Raw genomic sequence first — 24,670 nt, forward strand, 5'->3', positions numbered from 1 at the left:
AGTGATCCCAATGTTATTAATAGGGAATAAAGATAAATATTAGGAAGGTCAGCGATCCCAATGTTATTAATAGGGGAAATAAAGATAAATATATAGGAAGGTCAGTGATCCCAATGTTATTAATAGGGAATAAAGATAAATATATAGGAAGGTCAGTGATCCCAATGTTATTAATAGGGAATAAAGATAAATATATAGGAAAGGTCAGTGATCCCAATGTTAATTAATAGGGAATAAAGATAAATATATAGGAAGGTCAGTGATGATCCCAATGTTATTAATAGGGAATAAAGATAAATATATAGGAAGGTCAGTGATCCCAATGTTATTAATAGGGAATAAGATAAATATATAGGAAGGTCAGTGATCCCAATGTTATTAATAGGGAATAAAGATAAATATATAGGAAGGTCAGTGATCCCAATGTTATTAATAGGGAATAAAGATAAATATATAGGAAGGTCAGTGATCCCAATGTTATTAATAGGGAATAAAGATAAATATATAGGAAGGTCAGTGATCCCAATGTTATTAATAGGGAATAAAGATAAATATATAGGAAGGTCAGTGATCCCAATGTTATTAATAGGGAATAAAGATAAATATATAGGAAAGGCAGTGACCAATTATTAATAGGAATTAAATATATAGGAGGTCAGTGATCCCAATGTTATTAATAGGGAATAAAGATAAATATATAGGAAGGTCAGTGATCCCAATGTTATTAATAGGGAATAAAGATAATATATAGGAAGGTCAGTGATCCCAATGTTATTAATAGGGAATAAAGATAAATATATAGGAAGGTCAGTGATCCCAATGTTATTAATAGGGAATAAAGATAAATATATAGGAAGGTCAGTGATTCCCAATGTTATTAATAGGGAATAAAGATAAATATATAGGAAGGTCAGTGATCCCAATGTTATTAATAGGGAATAAAGATAAATATATAGGAAGGTCAGTGATCCCAATGTTATTAATAGGGAATAAAGATAAATATATAGGAAGGTCAGTGATCCCAATGTTATTAATAGGGAATAAAGATAAATATATAGGAAGGTCAGTGATCCCAATGTTATTAATAGGGAATAAAGATAAATATATAGGAAGGCCAGTGATCCCAATGTTATTAATAGGGAATAAAGATAAATATATAGGAAGGTCAGTGATCCCAATGTTATTAATAGGGAATAAAGATAAATATATAGGAAGGTCAGTGATCCCAATGTTATTAATAGGGAATAAAGATAAATATATAGGAAGGTCAGTGATCCCAATGTTATTAATAGGGAATAAAGATAAATATATAGGAAGGTCAGTGATCCCAATGTTATTAATAGGGATAAAAGATTAAATATTATAGGAAGGTCAGTGATCCCAATGTTATTAATAGGGAATAAAGATAAATATATAGGAAGGTCAGTGATCCCAATGTTATTAATAGGGAATAAGATAAATATATAGGAAGGTCAGTGATCCCAATGTTCATTAATAGGGAATAAAAGATAAATATATTAGGAAGGCTCAGTGATCCCAATGTTATTAATAGGGAATAAAGATAAATATATAGGAAGGCCAGTGATCCAATGTTATTAATAGGGAATAAAGATAAATATATAGGAAGGGCAGTGATCCCAATGTTATTAATAGGGAATAAAGATAAATATATAGGAAGCCGTTCCCATGTTATTAATAGGGAATAAAGATAAATATATAGGAAGGTCAGTGATCCCAATGTTATTAATAGGGAAAATTTTGTTGTACGGCCCGTGATTTCTAACGGCGGCCCTGCTTTGGGGTTATGGGAGCCCCTCATTCTTCTTCATTGAGCAGAGAAGTTACATGAATTGAGCCACAAGTTGTTATGGGCTGTGAGGAGACTGTGAAGAGACTGAGGACTGTTTCCATAAAGGGTTGGACCAATAAATGTGAGAGGATTACATATTCTCCAGTCCTTATATGTCTGTGCCAATCAGTTGTCACTTATTATCTAAGTCAGTCTCTATCACCTGCTGTTACTGTTATCTACCTCACAACTATAACTGTCTGACAATGTCACTCCCACACAAAGTCCCGCGCTTCTCCTCACGCACGCGCCCTCTGGCTCCTCCCTTAAACTGCCCATCCCCCCATTTCTCCCGTTCCCTTCCCCCACACTCCAGCCCGCTCACGTGACCCCTCGGGCCGGCCGCAGGATGGTGCCTGGAGAAGATGGCGGACACCGAGGAGCTGCGGGTGAGGAGAGAGCGGAGGCTGTCAGTGTGGTGTGAGGGAAGGGGAGAGGCTGCTGTGATTATACAGAGTGTGTGCCATGCATTGCCCTCCCTCAGCCTTGCTATGGGCTTGATACAGAGCCTGTCAGACTCCAGCACATATACATCCTATACATATGCATCCTAGACTTCCTATACAGGCACTGAGGCATGCTGGGAGTTGTAGTCCAGAGGGGACACAAGGATGGCTTTGGCACAGTTACAATATTACAGTATTATGGGCACATTGGAGCCCTCCTGCAGGGCATGGGCACCCACAACATTTGTATGTAGGTCTGACTGGGGATCCAAGAGCTGACACTCTAAAAGCTGTAGCAACTGCCAGTGGTCAGAGACAGGGGGTTCAGCTGCTCTGTGGTGGGTGGGGGTAAGGCCTGCAGCTGACAGTTGTGTGGCTGTAGGTCGCTGGCAGTTTGCTGGTCAGCTTCAAGCTGTGCTTTGCTGCCACTGGATGGATTATTATTATTATTATTTCTTTCCAGAACGTTCCATAAAGCATATAGGGGAAACCTGTTCCACTCTGGCCTGTGGGCTGGGATAACCGACCAGTAAAAAGTCTCCTGGCAAATTGGCGCTAGCCAAGGCCACTACAAAGTTGGTAACACATTGAGCCGAAATGCTGTTCCGCTATGGCTTGGTTAAAGGGGAGCTTCACCTTTGACTTAGCTTTTAGTATGTTATAGAATGGGCAACTCCAAAGCTAAAGAGTCGGCAGCTTATCGGCCCGTGAGTGTGGCCCAATGACGGGCTTCCCCGACCTGATCCATATCTGGCTGAAAGATCGGGCACATTGTATCGCTGCCGCACCAGTTCGTAGATTCGTAACCTGCGATCTGATCTGGCAGCCTAATGATCCGATCGTTGGGCCCACGATCAGATCAGCCCGATATCACTTACCTCAATGTGGGCACATCAGGGAGAGATCCGCCCGTTTGCCAAAATCGCCAAACAAGCCGATCTCCCTGTGTATGGCCACCTTAAGCAACTTTTCAATTGGTCTTCATTTTTCTATAGTTTTTCATCTTCCAAACACTTTTTGTTTCAGTTCTTTCCAAGTTCCCCAGAAATAGACTTTTTTTCAATTACTTGCCATTATTTATTTTTTACTGTTTTTCCAAAATCTAAGTTTAAGGTTGAATGTTCGTGTCTCTGGTGTTTGAGTCTGGCAGCTCAGTAATTCAGGCGCAGATTCTAAACTGTCACAATTTTACAACATTTAGTTGATCCATTTCTCAGCAGCATCTGTGGAGTATCAGCAATTATTGTATCAAGTCTAACAGCTGCCTGTAAAGAAACTCGAGGATTCTGCTCGGCAGGGACAAAGATAAGAAATGTATCAACTAAATGTATCCATTTAGAAGAGTCGGCTACTTTACACTTTAATATTAGAAAAACAGTCACAAATAGAAAAGAGAAAGTAATTGGAAAAAGTCTATTTCTGGTGAACTGAAACCAACGGAACTGAAAAAAAGTATTTGAAGGTGAACAACCCCTTTAATGATCCATAAATCTTTGGACAGAGACAACTTTTTTCTAATTTTGGTTCACAATGAATTTTAAATGAAACGACTCAGATACAGTTGAACTGCAGACTTTCAGCTTTAATTCAGTGGGTTGAACAAAAAGATTGTATAAAAATGTGAGGAACTAAAGCCTTTTTTTTTCAACACAATCACTTCATTTCAGGGGCTCAAAGTAATTGGACAAATTAAAAAACTGAAAATAAAAATGTTTATTTCTAATACTTGGTTGAAACCCCTTTGCTGGCAATGACAGGCTGAAGTGTTGAACTCATGGACATCACCAAATTCTGGGTTTGCTCCTGTTTAATGCTCTGCCAGGCCTTTACTGCAGCCGCTTTCACTTGCTGTTTGTTTGTGGCCTTTCTGTCCCAAGTTTAGTCTTCAACAAGTGAAATGCAGCTCAATTGGCTTCAGATCAGGTGACTGACTTGGCCATTCAACAATATTCCACTTCTTTGCTTTAATAAACTCCTGGGTTGCTTTGGCTCTATGTTTTGGGTCATTATGAAACACCTCCCAATCAATGTGACTGCATTTAGCTGGATTTGAGCAGACAGTGTCTCTGAAGAGCTCACAATTCATTCTTGTGCTTCTGTCCTGTGTCACATGATGGATAAACACTAGTGTCCCAGTGCCACTGGCAGCCATGTACGCTAGAGTCCTGCAGCGGGTTGGGTACCGACGGGTTACGCACAAAAGCCTGCGGTACCCTGCGGGTTGTGGGTAGAAGTTCTGTGTGCGGGTATAGATGTGGGCCAGCGGTTCTGCGGGGTTGCGGGTCAGGCCGCTGGTCTTCTCAACAACGATTTTTACTACTTTTTTCTGATCATGCCTACTTCCGATGATGTCACTTCCGGTTTACAATGACCGCACTTCCTGATTCTTGATGGTCAGCTGGTCCTTGTTGTGGATAAAGTACTTGTTGGTCGGGTGGTGGGTCCAATCGGGTAAGAATGCGCGTCCGGGTTGCGCATTGCGGGTATGGGTCGTGTACACAAAAATAGGCCTGCTCAGGACTCTAATGCACCCCCAAGCCATCACACTGCCTCCTAAATGTTTTATACATCATGTGCTATGCTTTGGATCATGAGCTGTTCCAAGCCTTCTCCAGACTTCTTTCTTGCCATCATTCTACTAGAGCTTGATCTTGGTTTCATCTGTCCAAAGAATGTTTTTCTAGAACTGTGCTGCCTTTTTTAGATTTTTTTTTTTTTTTAGCAAAGTCCAATGTAGTCTTTCTATTCTTGATGCTTATGAGTGACTTGTACCTTGCAGTGCTCCCTCTGTATTTACTTTCATGCAGTCTTCTCTTTATGGTAGACTTGGATATGGAGACTCTACCTCCTGGAGGCTGGTGTTCACTTGTTTGGCTGTTGTGAAGGGGTTTCTCTTCACCATGGAATTGATTCTGAGATCATCCACCACTGTTGTCTTCCACAAGATCTGTTGAGTGCTGTACTTCACTGGACTATATATATATATATATATATATATAATGTCCAATACGCCAGCACTCAATCCTCAACAAACAATGCAAGGTGCAAGATCAAAAGTTATTCATCATGTAGATCGGATCAGTGCACTCTGATATATGCATTTATTGTGGCTATATCTATATAGTAGAACTGACACCCGTATGATGCTGGAGGCCTGATCCAAGTCCATTCTACAGGCTTTCTTGCACCATGTGCATCTTGTTGTCGTTTTGTTTGCATTGTAGGCTGCAGCATCCCAGCCTGAGACAGATCAGCCCACGGGCTCATTCCCCTTACAACCCCAGCCATGCACCCCTATTTCTAGCTCTCACCTCTCTCTCTCTCTGCTACATGTAAGATATTATTCCAGAGGCCCAGCATTACCAGGAGCCTATTATATAGTGAATAAAGTACCCCCTCTTGTAAATTATAAGGATATTAAAAGTTACCGAGGAGTTCAATGACCATTTAAAAACACGAGGCCGAAGGCCGAGTGTTTTTATACAGGTCATGGAACTCTGAGGTAACTTCTAATATCCTCATATTTTGCAACTGGGGGTACTTTATTTATTATAATACACAAGTTTCAGTGAGTCATGTGACAGAAATGACATCAGAACTCACCGTTTATAACTGATGACATCAGAACTCACCGTTTATAAGGATATAATTTACAGGATATTTATGGCTTTTGTGTATTATATACTGTTATACTGCTGGACGTCCCACAATGCACTGCCTGGCTAATTAATCTCATTAGACCTAATTAAAGGGAAAGTCAACACCAAAATAAAAATTTGCCTAATAAAAGAAAACAATTCTGATCAACTTTGCAAAACACATTCTTTACATTTTATATGGTTTTAAAGTTATTTGTATATGTATTGCAATTAAAAGCAGTGTTTGTCCCTTTCTATTCTCTGCCCAGATGCCCCGACTTGTCTTTGCTGGGGAACCAAGACTTTTGCAACATTGTTTAAAAAGTAACAAGCGGGAGTTAAGTAAATGTTGCTTTAAATAATTGTTTTTACTAACTAAATAAAAGCGCTGAAAATTTTGAATTAATGTATATTGGAAAGTTTATTATAATTATGTCTTCTTTTATTAGGCAATTTTTGAATTTCAGGGTTGACTCGCCATGAGATTAATGAACCAGGGGCTGGGTTATTCCATTTGATCAGAAGATTTAGGTGAATTGAAGCCGTGAAGCCTTTATTTACCAAGATTTAGGCTTATCTGAATTCTCACATGATTTGTGTACCAAGATTTGTGGTTCACCTTTAAGTTTACATTTAGTATGTTATAGAATGATCAGTTCTAAGCAATTTTCAATTGGTCTTCATTATTAATTTTTTTTGTTGTTTTTGAATTATTTGCCGCCTTCTGCTGACTCTTTTCAGCTTTCAAATGAGGGTCATTGACCCCATCTAAAAAAAAAAAAAAAAACAAGGCTAAAAAATTAATAGTTGTTACTTTGTATTGCTCATCTTTCTATTCAGGCCTCTCTTATTCATATTGAAGTCTCTTATTTAAATCAATGGGTAATTTGGACCCTAGCAACCAGATCACTGAAATGGCAAACTGGAGAGCTGCTGAATAACTCAATAACCACAAATAAAAAATGAAAATCAATTGCAAAATATGAACAAACCCTTCAAAGGAGAAGGAAAGCTACTGAAGCAGTTTATTGCCAATAGATTAGCCACAATAGTACAAGCTATAACACTATATTTATTCTACAGAATGCTTTACCATACCTGAGTAAACAGCTCTAGAAATTCTCTGCTTGTTTAGGATAGCAGCTGCCATAGTAGCTTGGTGTGACAACACTTCCTGCCTGAGTCTCTCCCTGCTCACTCATAGCTCTGGGCTCAGATTACAGCAGGGAGGGAGAGAGGAGTAAACTGAGCATGCTCAAGCCCAAGCCTTGAAGGTTTAAGCTGAAAACCGGAAGTCTGATACAGAAGCCCATGAGTACACAATAGAAGGAAAGAAATGTGCTGTTTCTTTTGACAGAGGACTCAGAGCAACATTACTTTGAGGGTTTACTGGTGTATTTATATAGACCTTTCTGATAAAGCTTACTTAGTTTTAGTCTTTCCTTCTCCTTTAAAACTCAGTGTTTCATTAAAGCAACTGTTTTTTATTGAAATGTTATTCTTTTTGCATTTCAGAATATGGTATCAAGCTTTCGAGTTTCAGAGCTTCAAGTGCTTTTGGGATTTGCCGGGCGAAACAAAAGCGGGCGCAAGCACGACCTTCTAATGAGGGCCCTCCACTTATTAAAGAATGGCTGCAGCCCCGCTGTCCAGATTAAAATCAAAGAGCTCTACCGCCGGCGCTTTCCCAGGACCCTCGATGGAGTGCCAGGATTATCGCCCATCAGGTCCAACGTTTTCAATCTAGACAGCAGCTCCCCAGTGGATTCAGACCTGACTGTTGGTGGGATTCACTCCCTGCCTTCCTCCTCTGTTTCACCTTGCTCCCCCGCATCCCCTCTGGGGTCTGTCCTGCTGCAGGACACCAAAGCTCCATTTGAGATTCAGCAGCTGTCCCCCCCAATTCCTCCTGTTCACCCAGACGTCCATCTCAAGAGTCTTCCTTTTTACGATGTGCTCGATGTTCTGATTAAACCCACAAGCTTAGGTAAGATCCGAATGGATTCCAGTAAATTCACTCCATGCAATGGTCTAGAGTCCTGCCATGGGTCGGGTACCTGCGGGTATAGACGCGGGTTGGCGGGTTCTGCGGGTTTGCGTGTCGCGGGTTGGTCCGTATGTCTTCTCAATAGCAATTTTTACTCCTTTTTTCGGATCACGGCTACTTCTGATGATGTCACTTCTGGTTTACAATGACAGCACTTCTGGTTTTACTCCTTTTTTTCTGATCACGCCTACTTCCGATGATGTCACTGCCGGTTTACACTTCCTGATTCTTGATGGTCAGCGGGTCCGGGTTGGGTCCAAGCGGGTAAGAATGCGGGTCCGGGTTGTGGGTACAGATCGAGTAGGGTTCCAAAAAATGGACCTGCGCAGGACTCTACAATGGTCAACAGATATGGGCAACTCTCAAGAGAGGTCACCAGCAGGCTTCTAAAAATATTGTTACCGTGCCAAAATAAAAAAACACATGCATTTTGAAATGAGAAACCCTTATTGTAGCAGTCTCTGGATTTACCTATTGAAGTTCAAGGGAGGAAGCACAGTTAACTGCATGTACCACAGATGATTGTCCACTGCCCAAATATACACCTGAAAATGTTCCACGTACCCTGAAAGATGAAGGTGCAAATTGTGAATTGCTAAGGGGGTAGGGCTTGCAGGGTTGGAGTTCATGAACAGACCATGAGTTGGGTTTTGTTCTAATGTTGCATGGCCGGGGCAGATCTGGAGCAGAATCAATACATGCATGGGGTATTTCTTTTTTTAATTGGAGCTCTGTTCTGCTTGTGGGCAGCATTCACCACCCACGGGATCTAGGTGACTACTGAGCTGACAACGGGGTCTCCCTGGGACGGAGAGTCCTGCTAACCTGTATATAAGTATGGGGCTTCACATAATGATGGAAAGGTGGAGCCTATATGTCAGCTCTGCTATGAAAATGAATTGCCATTAACTGAAAATCAACTAAGACCCCCACAGTGTATTAAAATGGTAAACAATAATCTAGTTGTCAATTAACATACTACTAAAGAGGTTACCCAATAATGTTTGGAACTGGACAGAATTGCTATGCAAACATTTTTCGGCTAAGGAGCCAATCATATTTATCTTCATGGTACATGTATCTGCATAGTCGGTATAGATTCAGTCGGTGGTGTTAAAAGAACAGAAACATAAAAATGAGAGTCCTAAACTAATGAAAATATAATGTAGTGTTGCCCTGCACTGGTTCAACTGGTTTGTTTGCTTCAGAAACTCTACTATAGTTTATATAAACAAGCTGCTGTGTAGCCATGGGGGCAGCCATTCAAGCACAGGATACACAGTAGATAACAGATAAATACTACTATAGTTTATATAAACAAGCTGCTGTGGAGGCAGCCATTCAAGCACAGGATACACAGTAGATAACAGATAAGTGCTACTATAGTTTATATAAATAAGCTGGCGTGTAGCCATGGGGGCAGCCATTCAAGCACAGGATACACAGTAGATAACAGATAAGTACTACTATAGTAGCAGCTTGTTTATATAAAACTATAGTAGTACTTACCTGTTATCTACTGTGTATCCTGTGCTTGAATGGCTGCCCCCATAGCTACACAGCAGCTTGTTTATATAAACTATAGTAGTACTTATCTGTTATCTACTGTGTATCCTGTGCTTGAATGGCTGCCCCCATGGCTACACAGCAGCTTGTTTATATAAACTATAGTAGTACTTATCTGTTATCTACTGTGTATCCTGTGCTTGAATGGCTGCCCCCATGGCTACACAGCAGCTTGTTTATATAAACTATAGTAGTACTTATCTGTTATCTACTGTGTATCCTGTGCTTGAATGGCTGTCCCTCATGGCTACACAGCAGCTTGTTTATATAAACGATAGTAGTACTTATCTGTTATCTACTGTGTATCCTGTGTTTGAATGGCTGCCCCCATGGCTACAAGCTTGTTATATAAAACTAAGTACCTATGACTAAGGCCATTACACACATAATCGTTTGGTAGAATGCACAGTGTATGCAAGTTCACGCAATAATTTGTCGTTAGCAATTAAAAGAACATGCACTATTTTCTTCATTACAAGAGGGCTCCAGCATATTATGTAGATAGTAGGTGGTGTTAAGTAAAACTCCATGTATACATGTCTGTTATGTAAGCATATCTCTATAGTGTTTATGGCTGGTGTGCTTACACAACCATGCTATGGAGTGTTCAAGTCGTATTATAGCTGTAGAGTGTGGATCAACTGCTGTAGCTACAAGCTGCCTCCATGACAAGCCCAGCTTTAAGTGAATAAACTAGGATACTAACTTAGATATGGATCAAGCACAGGCATTGCTACTGAGATACTGAGCTGACACGTGTAACATGTGCGTCGACAGCATCTCAAGCAGCAGCAGTTCAAGCCCATGTACTAGTAGATAGAACACTGGGTGTGACCAGCAGCTTGTTTATATAAACTATAGTAGTACTTATCTGTTATCTACTGTGTATCCTGTGCTTGAATGGCTGCCCCCATGGCTACACAGCAGCTTGTTTATATAAACTATAGTAGTACTTATCTATTATCTACTGTGTATCCTGTGCTTGAATGGCTGCCCCCATGGCTACACAGCAGCTTGTTCATATAAACTATAGTGGAGTTTCTGAAGCAAACAAACCAGATGTACTGTTCCTTTAACACCAACTGTAACTATACTGACTATGCAGATACATGTAGCAGGGAGATAAATATAATCGGCGGCTCCTAGCCCAAGAAATGTTTGAATTGCCATTCTGTCCAGTCCAAGCATTATTGGGTAACCTCTTTAGTAGTATGTTTAGTGGTATGCTCATTTCTGTGGGTGCCAAAACTTGCCTAGCAAGCCAGGAATTCAAAAATAAGCTGCTTTGAGGCCACTGGGAGTAACATCCAAGTGGTTGGTGAGTAACATGTTGCTCATGAGCCACTGGATTGGAGATCACTGTGCTAGAGCGAGCAGTATGATAGTATATTGGGTGCTTGACAATCAGCTCACAATCGATAAAGCTCATGTTTTTTTTAAATGATCGTGTTTTCCAGTGCAGAACAGTCTCCAAAGATTTCAAGAGAAATTTTTTATCTTCGCATTGACCCCACAACAGGTTCGAGAAATTGTCATCTCCAGGTAAGTCATTGTTGTGCCTAGAAACTACTTGTGTTTTCCCCAAAATATTAGGGCACGGTAGCCCCCTACACCCCCCACATAGTTCATCTTGTCTGTTGCTACCAGCTCATAATTATCCTTCATTTTATTTATATTTTATAGAGATTATACATTATTCCAATCAGCTTCTGCCCCAGTGGAGTTTACAATCTAATGTCACATTCACATCAGTCAATGTTACCAGAAACAAATGAACTTGAATGTAAATATGTGGGAGTTCTGGGATACCCAGACAAAACAATTGCAGATATGAAGAGAGAGCATACAAGCTCCTTGTAGATCGTGTCCTGGCTGGAGTCAAACCTAGGACCTCAGCACGGCTCATTAGCATTTAGACAGATTTCAGGGTTTGCTCTTTTTCAGGATTAGCTTTTTGTATTTGACGTTGCCCTGTTTCTCTCAAGACCCTGTTTGTTTTTTCCTGTAGAGATTACATGCCAGGTGGCAGAAGAGATTACTCAGTCCAGGTCCAGCTAAGGTAATGTTCACCCTGTTTAATCCCGCCTACTGAACCGTATGAGAATCACATTAAATTCTTTATGCCTGCCTACTGATCCATTTGTTTCCATTTTAAATAGGTTATGTTTAGCAGAGACCAGCTGTCCTCAAGAGGATAACTATCCGAGCAGCCTGTGCATTAAAGTTAATGGGAAACTGTTTCCTTTGCCGGTGAGTCAATGGATGGAACTGCAAGTACGAACATTTATTCCCCATACATCATTAAGGAACATGAAGAATAAAGAAGAAGGTGTTTATAGTAGTAAATGACCCATGTGTAAACGTGCTACTGCCATGCTAGAACAAAATTATTTTATATATATATATATATATATATATATATATATATATATTACTACAAGAAGGTCCGCACTCTCAGGACTTTCGGCTAGGTCCCTAGCCTTTTCTCTGCAGGCTGAGTTATACAGGGAACTCTGAGTATCACTCATGTATTATAAGGGATAATGTACCCCCTACTGTAAATGATAAGGATATTAGAAGTCACTGAGGGGTTGTTCTGTGACCATATAAAGGCACAAGGCTGCAGGCTGAGTTATACAGGGAACTCTGAGTATCACTCATGTATTATAAGGGATAATGTACCCCCTACTGTAAATGATAAGGATATTAGAAGTCACTGAGGGGTTGTTCTGTCACCATATAAAAACACAAGGCTGCAGGCTGAGTTATACAGGGAACTCTGAGTATCACTCATGTATTATAAGGGATAATGTACCCCCTACTGTAAATGATAAGGATATTAGAAGTCACTGAGGGGTTGTTCTGTGACCATATAAAGGCACAAGGCTGCAGACTGAGTTATACAGGGAACTCTGAGTATCACTCATGTATTATAAGGGATATTGTACCCCCTACTGTAAATGATAAGGATATGAGAAGTCACTGAGGGGTTGTTCTGTGACCATATAAAGGCACAAGGCTGCAGGCTGAGTTATACAGGGAACTCTGAGTATCACTCGTGTATTATAATATATAAATTCTAGCATGGAAGTAACACACACACAGGTCGACGTTTTGATCTTTGTCTAAGACCTTCGTATTTATATAATGTACAGTAGGGGTGAAAACTTTGTGGGCTTCTGGTGCTCTGGACACATGGACATCACCTTCTGTGCCAATATTGCATTACAAAGGAGGGATTTTATAAATGACTGTAGGAAATTGTTGGGGTGCTTTATGGGACAGAAACTCCATTGGTCAGGAAAGGAGGGTGGATTCCATATTGGATTCCATATGCTGCCTATCCGATCTCTTCAGAAACAGTCCTGTTTGTCTGGACTTTATGAGGAGATGTCATTTCTATCTACTAAGTCACTTCATCTCCTAGATGTGTTTTTATTCTATTTTTTTTTTTTTTATGCAATACTTTCCAGGGATGCGCCGTGCCACCGAAAAATGGCATTGAACAGAAACGGCCCGGTCGCCCCCTCAACATCACCTCACTAGTTCGGCTGTCGTCTGCTGTTCCAAACCAGGTTTCCATTTCGTGGGCTTCTGAAATCGGGAAGGTGGGTGAGTTCTTAGCACTGTCTCTACCTGATTTTGTCATTGAATAAAGGCACTTACTGGTGTATACATTCTAGCTGCTGGGAACACCGGCATACAGTATTTTGTATCCCTACAGCTGTTCTTCATGGGGGAAGCAGTACAGGGCAGGGATTTATTCAGCCTGGAGCATGTTTGCACAGCACAATTATTTCTTTATTGGGATAATGATGCACTAGTTATAACACTAGTTTTACTGATGTAGTAATATTGTGAAGATCAGTGTTAAAATATCCTAAATAAAATACATTTCCAAAAGATGAAGCAAAGAAATTAACTTCTATACTAATGTTGAGTAATGAAAAAAATGTTCTGCTTCTGTAACAGACTGGAGTTTGCTAGGTGCTCTTCTTTTAGTGAACATGTATAGGATCCATTATCTGGAAACCTGTTATCCAGAAAGCTCTGAATTACAGAAATTCCTATAGACTCCGTTTTATCCAAATAATCAAAATTTTTACAAATGACACATTACAAGACGATTACAAATTACAGATGATTTCTCTGTAATAATAAAACAGTAGCTTGTACTTAGACATAATAAAATATAATTAATCCTTATTGGAAGCAAAATCGGCCTATTGGGTTTATTTAATGTTTACATGATTTTCTAGTAGACTTACGGTATGAAGATTCAAATTATGGAAAGATCTGTTATCCGGAAAACCCCAGGTCCCATACCTGTACCAATTCCTGATTTCGGCCCAAGTGCTTAGAGCATGCTGTTTCTGTTTGGGAATGCTGAACCTTTACAACGGCGGGGGCTTAACTATGGAGGCAGCAGATGCTGTGACATCTGGAGGCTCTAGTGGGACTGATAAACAGTTCAGTATATGCTTCTGAAATATCTGTTCCTCCCAACTGCTGCCTTTCATTTTTTACCTGTGACTTTGCAGCTGAACAACAACTTCAGGATCCCAGTAGCAGCTGTTATTGCAATGGTCTGAGGGGTGGCAGCTAGTATGAAGAACACTGGGTTAGGTTTTGGGGTCTTTTTAGGAGTAAATATCTAAAAGACTGCAGCTTGGTGTGCACTAAAAGTAACATGAGGCAGTCTGTGAAAAGGTTCCCGTCCTTAAAGGAGAAGGAAAGCTACCAAGGCAGTTTAATGCCAATAGATTAGCCACAACAGTGCAAGCTAGAACGCCATTTTTATTCTTTAGAATGCTTTACCTTACCTGAGTAATAAGCTCTAGAGTCTAGACACTGTCTCTGTTTGTTTAGGATAGCAGCTGCCATATTAGCTTGCTGTGACATCACTTCCTGCCTGAGTCTCTCCCTGCTCACTCATAGCTCATGTGTACACAATAGAAGGAAAGAAATGTGGTGTTTCTTTTGACAGAGGACTCAGAGCAGCATTACTATGAGGCTTTACTGGTGTATTTAAATAGACCTTTCTGATAAAGCTTACTTAGTTTTAGCCTTTCCTTCTCCTTTAAGGTAAATAACACTTATCCCTGATCAGAGAATTAGGGTGGGCGAAGAACGTGGGGTTCTGGTTGCCTGATTCATTTGTAGGCAATAGATTCTTTACTCTTGGATGGAACCCACATCTGCAAGTCAATTTTGTAACCCATATTCAAGTTATATGATATAAATGATAGGCAGGTAATAACTCCTGCTGCATAAGTGTTTACACAAGGAGAACTAAAACCCCCCATTGTGATAAGTCCCCATTGACCCCCTCCACTGGCCCTGCCTTCCCCCTGCACAGTCTTTCCCCTGAATAGCGACTGCACATGCAGAGTAAGCGCAGCAGAGCTTACAGGCGCCATCTTCTTCTTTTCGGTAATCTTTGTGAAGTCAGTGGAGTATTGGCGCAAGTGCAGTTGGCGCAATCTTCCGGTTGGGCGACAACTGCGCATGGGCTGAAACATACGGAAATTGCCAAAGGGGAGAAAGAAGACACGAAGATTACCGAAGAGAAGAAGATGGTGCCCGTGAGTTTCTCTTCGCTCACCCTGCATGTTCGGTCGCTATTTCTAAAGCGGAAAGAATTCAGGGGTAAGACTGTGCAGGGGGGAGGAGTGGAGGGAGGCCAATGGGGACTTATCACAATGGGGGGTTTAGTTCTCCTTTAATGCTGCCACTAGAGACTTCCCTATATTGGAGGGGTCCAATATAGCTGCCATAGCTTATAGACAGCAGCTTGCACGTTTTCTTTCTCGGATGTAGGTTTAACAATTCTTCTGTTCTGTACATAACATCTCATTCCTTTGCCTTATAGAATTACTCCATGTCCATCTACCTTGTGCGCCAGTTAACATCAGCGGTGCTGCTCCAGAAGCTCAAGATGAAGGGAATTAGGAATCCAGACCATTCCAGGGCACTTAGTAAGTACACACAGCAGTCAACAGATATATTGATATATAAATTCCTGAATACGGATTTGAAAGGAGCGGAATTAAAATAATGGGTGTATTTTTATGTTATTTTACTTAGTAAAAGACTTATTGAAACAAAATGTTAACAAAAAACCCTTTCCCTTCATATATGCACAGAATAAAATACTTTAAGTGGAACTATCGCGAAAATGCAAACTTAATATAAAACTTCAGCATACTGAAATAAGAAGTTTCTAAATATGATCAATTAAAAATTCTGTACCGTTTCTGAAATAATAACGTTTATGTTCACTATCCCACTCTCAGCTTTGTTTTTCTGCATTCTCTCTTCATGCAGCAGTTGGGTGTCAGATATTCATTGACAGTTACATTAACATAGTACCACAGTAAGTTAGGTTGAAAGAAGACACACATCCATCAAGTTCAACCTTTTAACAGTAAGATACAATATATCTTATAGGGGGGCTCCTTTTGCCTAGCAGATGTATTAGAGATCACTCTATTAAATCACCAGACATCATGTCTCTCTACATGCAGAATTTGTGCAAAAGGCAGTTATTTTGTTAGATTTTGTTTGTACTGGAATCCGTTATTTGAGTGAGCTCTAATTCATCTGCTAGGAAAGGAGCCCCCCTATAAGATATATTGGATCTAACTGTCAGTGAATATCTGACACCCAACTGCTGAATGAAGAGAGAATGAAGAGAAACAGATGCCGAGAGAGGGATAGTTCAGACACCATGCAGAATATTTAATTGTATTTAGAAAGTTAATTATTTCAGTGTAATGAAGCTTATATAAAATTTTAATTTTCACGATAGTTCAAATTTAACATTCAAAATGTATGTTTCAAACAATTCCACCCTTAGACCACTCTTTCAGGCCACAAAGGGACAACTTTACTATTGGCCAATTACATTGCATGCAGCCTATAAGCTCTATAATTTTTGTCATTTATTAATCAAATCCAATTGCATTTTATAGGTCAAACTTGACCTATTAAACAAATGGACATCAATTTTGCTCGTTTGGTTGTAAACTGCCTGGCGCATATGTCCAGATTATTTAAAAGTTGCTGCTAAGAGTAGGACATTGTCTAACTTAATGATGAACTACCCCTTTACATTAGTTAACTTTGGTTCTATTTAATTGTTCTCTCAGTTAAAGAGAAACTCACTGCAGATCCAGACAGTGAAATTGCCACCACCAGCCTGCGGGTCTCGTTGATGTGCCCTGTAAGTACAACTCCTTAGTAAGTACCTTTATTTTTCTTTCAGTCAATTGCTGAAAAGTTTGTTTTATGTATTAATTTGTTGGCTTTTTAGCTGTTTCCCCAGCAGAACTCTAATGCTGTTTAGCAATAATGCTTTCTGTTAATATTCTACCCTTCAGCTGGGAAAAATGAGGCTGAGCATTCCTTGCAGAGCCGTCACCTGCTCTCACTTGCAATGCTTTGACGCTGCTCTATATCTGCAAATGAATGAGAAGAAGCCGACGTGGATCTGTCCCGTGTGCGACAAAAAAGCTACCTATGAAAGCCTTATTATAGATGGGTAAGTAAATTGGTAGATTTTTTGCAGGGGACAGCTATTTTGTCTTTATACTGTAGCCGGGATCCTACTACTTTTTGATTTTAATCTGATTCATTCTGAGCTCAGTGCTCTCACAGTATGTGGTTACGGTACACACTTTGGTTGTTTAATTAGATGATATTCGCTACCATATTGCAATATTCTCAAATGTGTCAGCGGAGTATACTATAGTGTATTTAACTGCTCTCCAGATAAAAGAATTAACAAAACAGAACTCGATTTTTATAGTTACCAGAAAGCTAATTTCAAATGTCTACAGAAGTGATGCTATGTCTCATAAACTGGCTAGGGGCTGTATACACCACTGTCTTACACAAGCCAAGTAAATATGGATTGTGTTAACATTAAGTAACATTCTAGTTGAATGGCAAACCAATATAAGCAGCCGCTCCACCTGCAGTGATTGTGAAGAACGCCCTGGATGGTATGAATATATCATATATTGCAACATAGTATGTTAAAGGGGCTGCACACACTTTATACAGCATGCAGATAGAGAGCTTACACCAGTGCCAGTCCATACGAAACCGGCATCCAAAACAAACTCCCCTGCCCTTAAAGAGATAAACGGGAAAAAAAACACATCAGTTAATAGTGCTGCTTCAGCAGAATTCTGCACTGAAATCCATTTCTCAAAAGAGCAAACAGATTTTTTTATATTTAATTTTGAAATCTGACATATTGTCACATTATCTAGACATATTGTCAGTTTCCCAGCTGCCCCTAGTCAAGTGACTTGTGCTCCAATAAACGTTAGTCACTCCTAAATTTTGTACTGCAAGTTGGAGTGATATCACCCCCCCCCAGCAGAACAATGGGAAGGTAACCAGATAGCAGCTCCCTAAAGCTGGCCATAGACACAAAGATCCAATCATACAAATCCTCGATTCAACAATGTTCAGACCGTGTGTGGAGAGTCTGTCCTTTTTCCTCCCACGGAGATCGGTCATTCGGCCAGTTAAAAGATTTCTATTGGCTGCCGATAATTTCTTTGCATGTATTGCAGATCTTACGATTTTCAGTGGAAGACTGAAGTCACCAACTTTTTCGGACAAAACTTTCGTACGATTGCTGTCAGGGGCAGAACATTGGCTGCTCTGTTCTTTTACTACTTTATTTGATCGGAGTGGTTAGTGGCAAATCGGGAGATGGGGAAGTCCGTTCAAGGATTCGAACAATCAGATCTTTGAGTCTATGGCCAGCTTAACACAAGATAACAGCTGCCTGGTAGATATAGTAAAATCCAGGTCCCACTGAGACACATTGTTACATTGAGTAGGAGAAACAACACCCTGCCAGAAAGCAGTTCCATCCTAAAGTGCTGGCTCTTTCTGAAAGCACATGACCAGGCAAAATGACCTGAGATGCACCTACACACCAATATTACAACTAAAAAAAAATACACTTGTTGGTTCAGGAATTATGACGTAGAGTGAATTATTTGCAGTGTAAACAGTGCAATTTAGAAATAAAAACGACATCATAAAAATCATGACAGAATCCCTTTAATCAACCTCTCCCGAAGCATGGTGATGTCACTCCATGCAGCTGAATAATAGCCACTGGATTCCCCACAATACATCTGTCCGGTTGAGTTCTCTACTCTGTGAGTGTAGTGGAAAAAGTAATGCACTTGGATTTTCTGTTGGCAGGTAACTGGATTCCTGTTGATAGGCTTCTTTTCCCTCAGCCCTCAATCCCTTACTTGTGTTCTCATAGGCTGTTTATGGAGATCCTTGACCAGTGTTCTGATGTGGATGAGATCAAGTTCCAGCAGGATGGCTCTTGGTGTCCCATGAGGCCTAAGAAGGAGCCAGTGACTTCTCCAAGCGCACACTATCCCCACATTGAAGGTAAGGTGGGAGGATACACGAATATTCCTACGCTAACAACTACCAGCAATAAACTTCCATATGTGTTCACCTTTACATCTTTTCATCCAGAATTCATAGAAAATGCAGCACTCCCAAGCGATAATATTAAAACTGCCCGGCACAGAAAAGTTTTGGACCTCGCTATCAAGCTGACAATGCATTAAAGGGATTTTTATGATGTATTTTTTTATTCCTAAATTACACTGCGAATAATTCACTCTACAATATAAAATTTCATTCCTAAACCAACAAGTGTAATGGATTTCAGCGCAGAATTCTGCTGGAGCAGCGCTATTCACTGATGCGTTTTGAAAATGACAGTATCCCTTTAAGTTACACTGTCCAACTTTTAACCCCTTCAGCTGTCCACAGAATTCTGTTCTATGGAGATAGATTATTGGTAGTAATTCTTAGGGAAGGGTAACCATGTTATATGATCTTGATGGCCTGACCAAACCGAAACATGGGCGTTTTCGCCAAAAAAAGAAAACAGGAGAATAATCTAGGACATATTAAGTTTCATAAATGTATATACTGTACTGAATTTACATTTATATGTTTATGTGTATCCTTTGCACTGGCAGGGACAGGTGTTATCAGCAAAATCTGCTCTGCAATAGACGGTGGCGAGACAACCAAAAAGAATAACACAGAGGTCATAGATCTGACGATTGACAGTTCATCGGATGATGATGAGCCGCCTGCAAAGAAGGAATGTGTGTACTTGTCAGAATCACAGGAGGCGGCTATGAAAGGGTTAGCTATTAATTGGACTTTTATATTATTTTGTAAGGTAGTGATCCCCAACCAGTAGCTCGTGAGCAACATGTTGCTCTCCAACCCCTTTGATGTTGCTCCAAGTGGCCTCAAAACAGGAGCTAATTTTTGAATTCAAGGGTTGGAGGCAAGTTTTAGTTGTATAAAAACCAGGTGTACTGCGAACAGAGCCTCAATGTAGGTTGACAATCCACATAGGGGCTACCAAATGACCAATCACAGCACTTATTTGGCACCCCAAGAACATTTTTCATGCTAGTGTTGCTCCCCAACTCCTTTTACATCTGAATGTTGCTCACAGGTTCAAAAGGTTGGGGATCCCTGTTGTAAGGGAAACTGGGTAATATAACATTGCACAACCTACAATTTTAAGTGATAATTCCTCTAAACTTATATTAGCATTGGATAATCCCTAGTTAGTGTTTGCAAAAAGGCAATCTAATGAGAGCAGAGCAGACTGTAACCGTTCCAACACTTTCCCCTTGTCTCTGCCCTATACAGTTGTGTTCAGAATAATAGCAGTGTGTTTTATAAAAGTGAGTAAATCCTTATAATAGATTTTAATTCCATTCACGCGAACGCATTGGGAACACTGCACATTCTATTCCAAATCAAAGCATGAAGAAAAATGTATCGAATTTTTGGTTACTCCTTTACAAAAAGTGAAGAAAAGGGAATATGAGGCTGTTCCAAAAAATATCAGTGTCTGCATTCGTCTTTACAAACTGAAACATGTTTCAAGATTTTGCTCTCCTTTGCCTCGCTGAATTAATAGAATTGTATAATCAGTGTTTCTGAGAACTGCTGCACATCTGTGTTGCATGGACTCCACCAACTTCCAACAGCCTGTTCCACAATTCTTCTGCATTTCTTGCTTTTGCCTCACAAACACTATTTTTGGTGTCACCCCACAAGTTTTCTATTGGATTAAGGTGCGGGATTGGGCCACTCATAACGTCAATCTTGTTGGTCTGGAACCAAGACGTTTCTCATTTACTGGTGAGTTTGGGCTCGTTGTCTTAAAACCCCCATTTTATTTCCTCTTGGGCATAAGGCAACATGACCTCTTCAAGTATTTGGATTGAAACTGATCCATGATCCCTGGCATGTGATAAATAGTCCCAACACCACAGTATGAGAAACATCCCCATATCATGATACTTGTGCCCCGGCTTCACTCTATACTGTGACTTGAATTCAGTGTATGGGGACGTCTGACAAACTTTCTGAGGCCCCTACACCCAAAAAGAACAATTTTGCTTTCAACAGTCCACAAAATGTTGTGCCATCTCTCTTTAGTCCAGTCAATGTGTTCTTTGGCAAATTGTAAACTCTTCAACAAGTCTTTTTTATAATAGTGGGACTTTGCGGGGGGCTTCTTGCCGATAGCTTTGCTTCACATAGTCGCCTTCTAATTGTTACAGTATCACAGGGAACTTCACTCCTTCTTTCATCTTCCTGGAGCTGATCATTGGCCGAGTCTTTGCCATTTTGCCTATTCTATCCATTCCAATGGTCCTTTTCTTCCACGTCTTTTTCAGGTTTTGGTGCCATTTTAAAGCATTTGAGATCATTTTCGCTGAGCAGCCTATAATTTTCTGCACTTCTTTATAGGTTTTCCCTTCTCCAATCAACTTTTTAATCTAAGTTCGCTGTTCTTCTCAACAATGTGTGTGACAAGCCATTTGAATCAGTGAAGAAAAATTCACTATAACCAGCAGCACATTTGCTCCGTCCTTAAATTAGGGCCTGTTTTTTTTTTCACAGAATGATTGTGCTCACTCCACACTGCTATTATGTGGAATAAGCAATTATTATGTGGAACACTATTATTATGTGGAACACTGCTATTATTTGGAACAAGCTAAATATTGTCAATCACACCCCGTTTCCAGGCTGAATGTCCAGCCCCTTACAATTTGTTACCAACAACAGGAAAGATAATCTTTATATAAACACTAAGAACAGTACCAAGACAAAACTTTTTGACTGCCCAAGTTTTACTTAGAGCAAGGCCTGTTCTCCCCCTTACTTCCCTTTACTCTAGGGATGCACCGAATCCAGGATTTGGTTCGGGATTCGGCCTTTTTCAGCGGGGTTTGGGTTCAGCCGACGACTCCTGCCCAGCCGAACCGAATCTGAAGGGAGGAGGCAAATCGTGTGACTTTTTGCCACAAAACAAGGAAGTAAAAATGTTCCCATCCCTAATTTGCATATGTAAATTAGGATTCAATTCAGTATTTGGCCGAATCTTTCGTGAAGATTTTCCAAATTCAAAATAGTGGATTCTGTCCATGCCTACTTTACTCATCCCCAATTTAGGGTGACTGTTCTGTCATTGCAGATGTATGTGGGACACCTCTGGAGGCAGGACCATAAAACCCCCCAAATCTCTGTAGCTCCTCCTTTGATTAGACTTTCCTTTGTCCTGCCACACGAGGCATGGCTTTTCCCCAATTTCTCTGCATATATAAATGTTTATTATTCTGCTTGCATAAGGGTCTTGTCATATCAGCCATCATCAATAAGAGTTGGAAAAGTAACCGGAATTGAATCGGACACCATTCATTCCTCAATGACAGGGTACGAGGACCATTTCCATCATCCGGCCATCGCTGGAATATCAGCAGACTTACCAGGTACAGGTCACGGCAGTTATCTGGATATAGAAGTAAATTTTGTATTGTTGCAGTATCACTGCATGTGCATCCAATGCTTACACCAATATGTTCTCTTTATAGGTCTGGATTTTCTCTCTCTCGTTTCAATGGATCCTCAGGTAAGTTCTGTTTGCCAGGAACCTCCCGTTCTCTTTGCAATTGTAAGTTCTCTCTTATTCTTATTAAAGTAGGTCTGTCGATGCCTGTTAAATGATTGTGAAAGTCGGTATTGGGGGAATGTCTGATTCTTAGACTCTAGAGAAGTTCCCACAAACCACTGACCCCGTACAAAAGTCTCTAAGCCTCATGTGCACATTCTTAAAGGAGAAAGAACGCCATTGAAGCAATTCATTGCCAATAGATTCGGTAGAATGCTTTACCATACCTGAGTAAACAGCTCTAGAAGCTCTGTTTTTGTTTAGGATAGCAGCTACCATATTAGCTTGTTGTGACATCACTTCCTGCCTGAGTCTCTCCCTGTTCACTCATAGCTCTGGGCTCAGCTTACAGGAGGGAGGGGAGGAGCAAACTGAGCATGCTCAAGCCCTAGCGTATTAAGCTGAAAACAGTTAGTCTGATACAGAAGCCCATGAGTACACAATAGAAGGAAAGAAATGTGCTGTTTCTTTTGACAGAGGACTCAGAGCAGCATTACTTTGAGGGATTATTGGTGTATTTATATAGACCTTTCTGAATAAAGCTTACTTACTTTTAACCTTTCCTTCTCTGCCAAGTTGCCGGAGCGGAGATGATGCTTCAGAGACAGAGCAGGAGCATCAGGTAGCGGATTCTCCCCAGCAAATGTCTGGTCATAGCCTAAGGCTTTAATATTCCTTTAAAGGAGAACTAAAGCCAAAAAATGAATGGGTAAAAATCGCATATTTTATATAGTGAACTTATTGCACGAGGCTAAAGTTTCAGCTTGTCAGTAGCAGCAATGATCCAGGACTTCAAACTTGTCACAGGGGGTCACCATCTTGGAAAGTGTCTGTGACACTCACATGCTCAGTGGGCTCTGATTGGCTGTTGAGAAGCTAAGCTTAGGGCTCGTCACTAATTATCCAGCAGAAAATGAGCTTCCTTGGCTGTAATATAAGCTGATGCTACAGGTTTGCTGATTATTCCATTCTGATGCTAATTGCACTGGTTTCTGTGCTGCCATGTAGTAATTATGTGTATTAATTACTAATCAGCCTTATATTGTGACATTTCTATTCTATGTGTACTGTATATTGTGAGTGGGTCCCTAAGCTCAGTAAGTGACAGCAGCACAGAGCATGTGCAGTGAATCAGCAGAAAAGAAGATGGGGAGCTACTGGGGCATCTTTGGAGACACAGATCTTTACTGCTAAAGGGCTGTGGTTGCCTTGGGCTGGTACAGAAGCACAAAACATCATGTACAACATTTATACCTACTTCTTTAGTTAGGCTTTAGTTCTCCTTTAATTAGACCATCATTGTTCAGGTCATGGCTACTGCATTTTTGTTTTGCCTCTGTTCTCACATGAACCATTTATTTCAAGCAGTACTATCCCCCTATGTTTTTGGATAGTCTCACCTCTGCAATGCCAACAAGCCACATAACTGGCAAGGCCCGAACCTGGAGCAGCCGCCATGAAAGCCACCTGCACGAAGTGTCCAGCGAGGAGAATGTTATGCCGCTGAGCCGGAGCACTTCTAGAGATTTCCAGTACATCCAGATGCCTCCAGATTCATGACAGCAATGCTCTTGAACAACAACGACCCTCTTATTTATTCATTAACCCCTCCCACCAGTGTGCAGGAAGAGACTTGGTGGAGTAAAGGGCAACTTTTTTTTTTTTTTTTTTAATTGGTGAACTGAACCAAGCACGCAAATTTAAATGGCACTAGTCCTGGGTCACTCCGGATCTGCAGTTTTGCAGGATGCAAATGCACAGGTCTGTAAATACTTTGTTCTTGTACCCAGAAGGAAAATGTGTGTATATATAATTATATGTATTTTTATAAATAAAGCCCAGACCAAAATACTGGAGGTCACCACTATTCTGAAATGAAAAGAGAGATTATCTCTGTAGCTAGATTTTACTTTTAATGGTTTTCTCATATGCTATATTAACCCTATCCCTGCTGGCAGGAAGTGACATACTGTCTAGTTATGTGGTAACCACATTTCTGGGTTTAAAGGGGAACTATCGCGAAAATGAAAATTTAATGAAGTTAAACTTTCTAAATACAATCAATCAAAAAGT

At 40.4% G+C, this 24,670-nt stretch overlaps 1 protein-coding gene across 5 annotated transcripts; it reads left to right on the forward strand.

Moving 5' to 3' along the window:
- The first annotated feature begins 2,132 nt into the window (after positions 1–2,132).
- On the forward strand, positions 2,133–24,446 carry pias2.S (protein inhibitor of activated STAT 2 S homeolog). Of its 5 annotated transcripts, none has more exons than XM_018244607.2 (15): positions 2,151–2,238; positions 7,449–7,920; positions 11,004–11,088; positions 11,555–11,605; positions 11,706–11,796; positions 13,020–13,154; positions 15,419–15,524; positions 16,698–16,771; positions 16,929–17,089; positions 18,848–18,981; positions 19,587–19,758; positions 22,279–22,418; positions 22,521–22,558; positions 23,174–23,219; positions 23,992–24,129. In XM_018244607.2, exons 1-14 carry the CDS (start codon positions 2,215–2,217, stop codon positions 23,189–23,191), a joined length of 1,701 nt encoding a protein of 566 aa, XP_018100096.1. In that variant the 5' UTR covers positions 2,151–2,214; the 3' UTR covers positions 23,192–23,219; positions 23,992–24,129. The 5 variants fall into 5 exon arrangements, with proteins under 5 accessions (XP_018100094.1, XP_018100096.1, XP_018100097.1 ...); XM_018244608.2 differs by having other exon boundaries at positions 23,966–24,102; XM_018244605.2 differs by lacking the exon at positions 23,174–23,219 and having other exon boundaries at positions 2,133–2,238; positions 23,966–24,446.
- The last annotated feature ends 224 nt before the right edge of the window (positions 24,447–24,670 follow it).

This window comes from Xenopus laevis, chromosome 1S, assembly GCF_017654675.1.
Source record: "Xenopus laevis strain J_2021 chromosome 1S, Xenopus_laevis_v10.1, whole genome shotgun sequence".
In the NCBI taxonomy this organism is placed as follows: Eukaryota; Metazoa; Chordata; class Amphibia; order Anura; family Pipidae; genus Xenopus; species Xenopus laevis.

Bases quoted from the DNA above. Each gene is read 5' to 3' on its own strand.
- pias2.S (XM_018244604.2), top strand. From the start codon at position 2,215: ATGGCGGACACCGAGGAGCTGCGG. The intron at 11,797-13,019 runs GTGAGTCAATGG...AATACTTTCCAG, and splicing joins GGAAACTGTTTCCTTTGCCG to GGATGCGCCGTGCCACCGAA. The intron at 19,759-22,278 runs GTTAGCTATTAA...TGCTTGCATAAG, and splicing joins CAGGAGGCGGCTATGAAAGG to GGTCTTGTCATATCAGCCAT.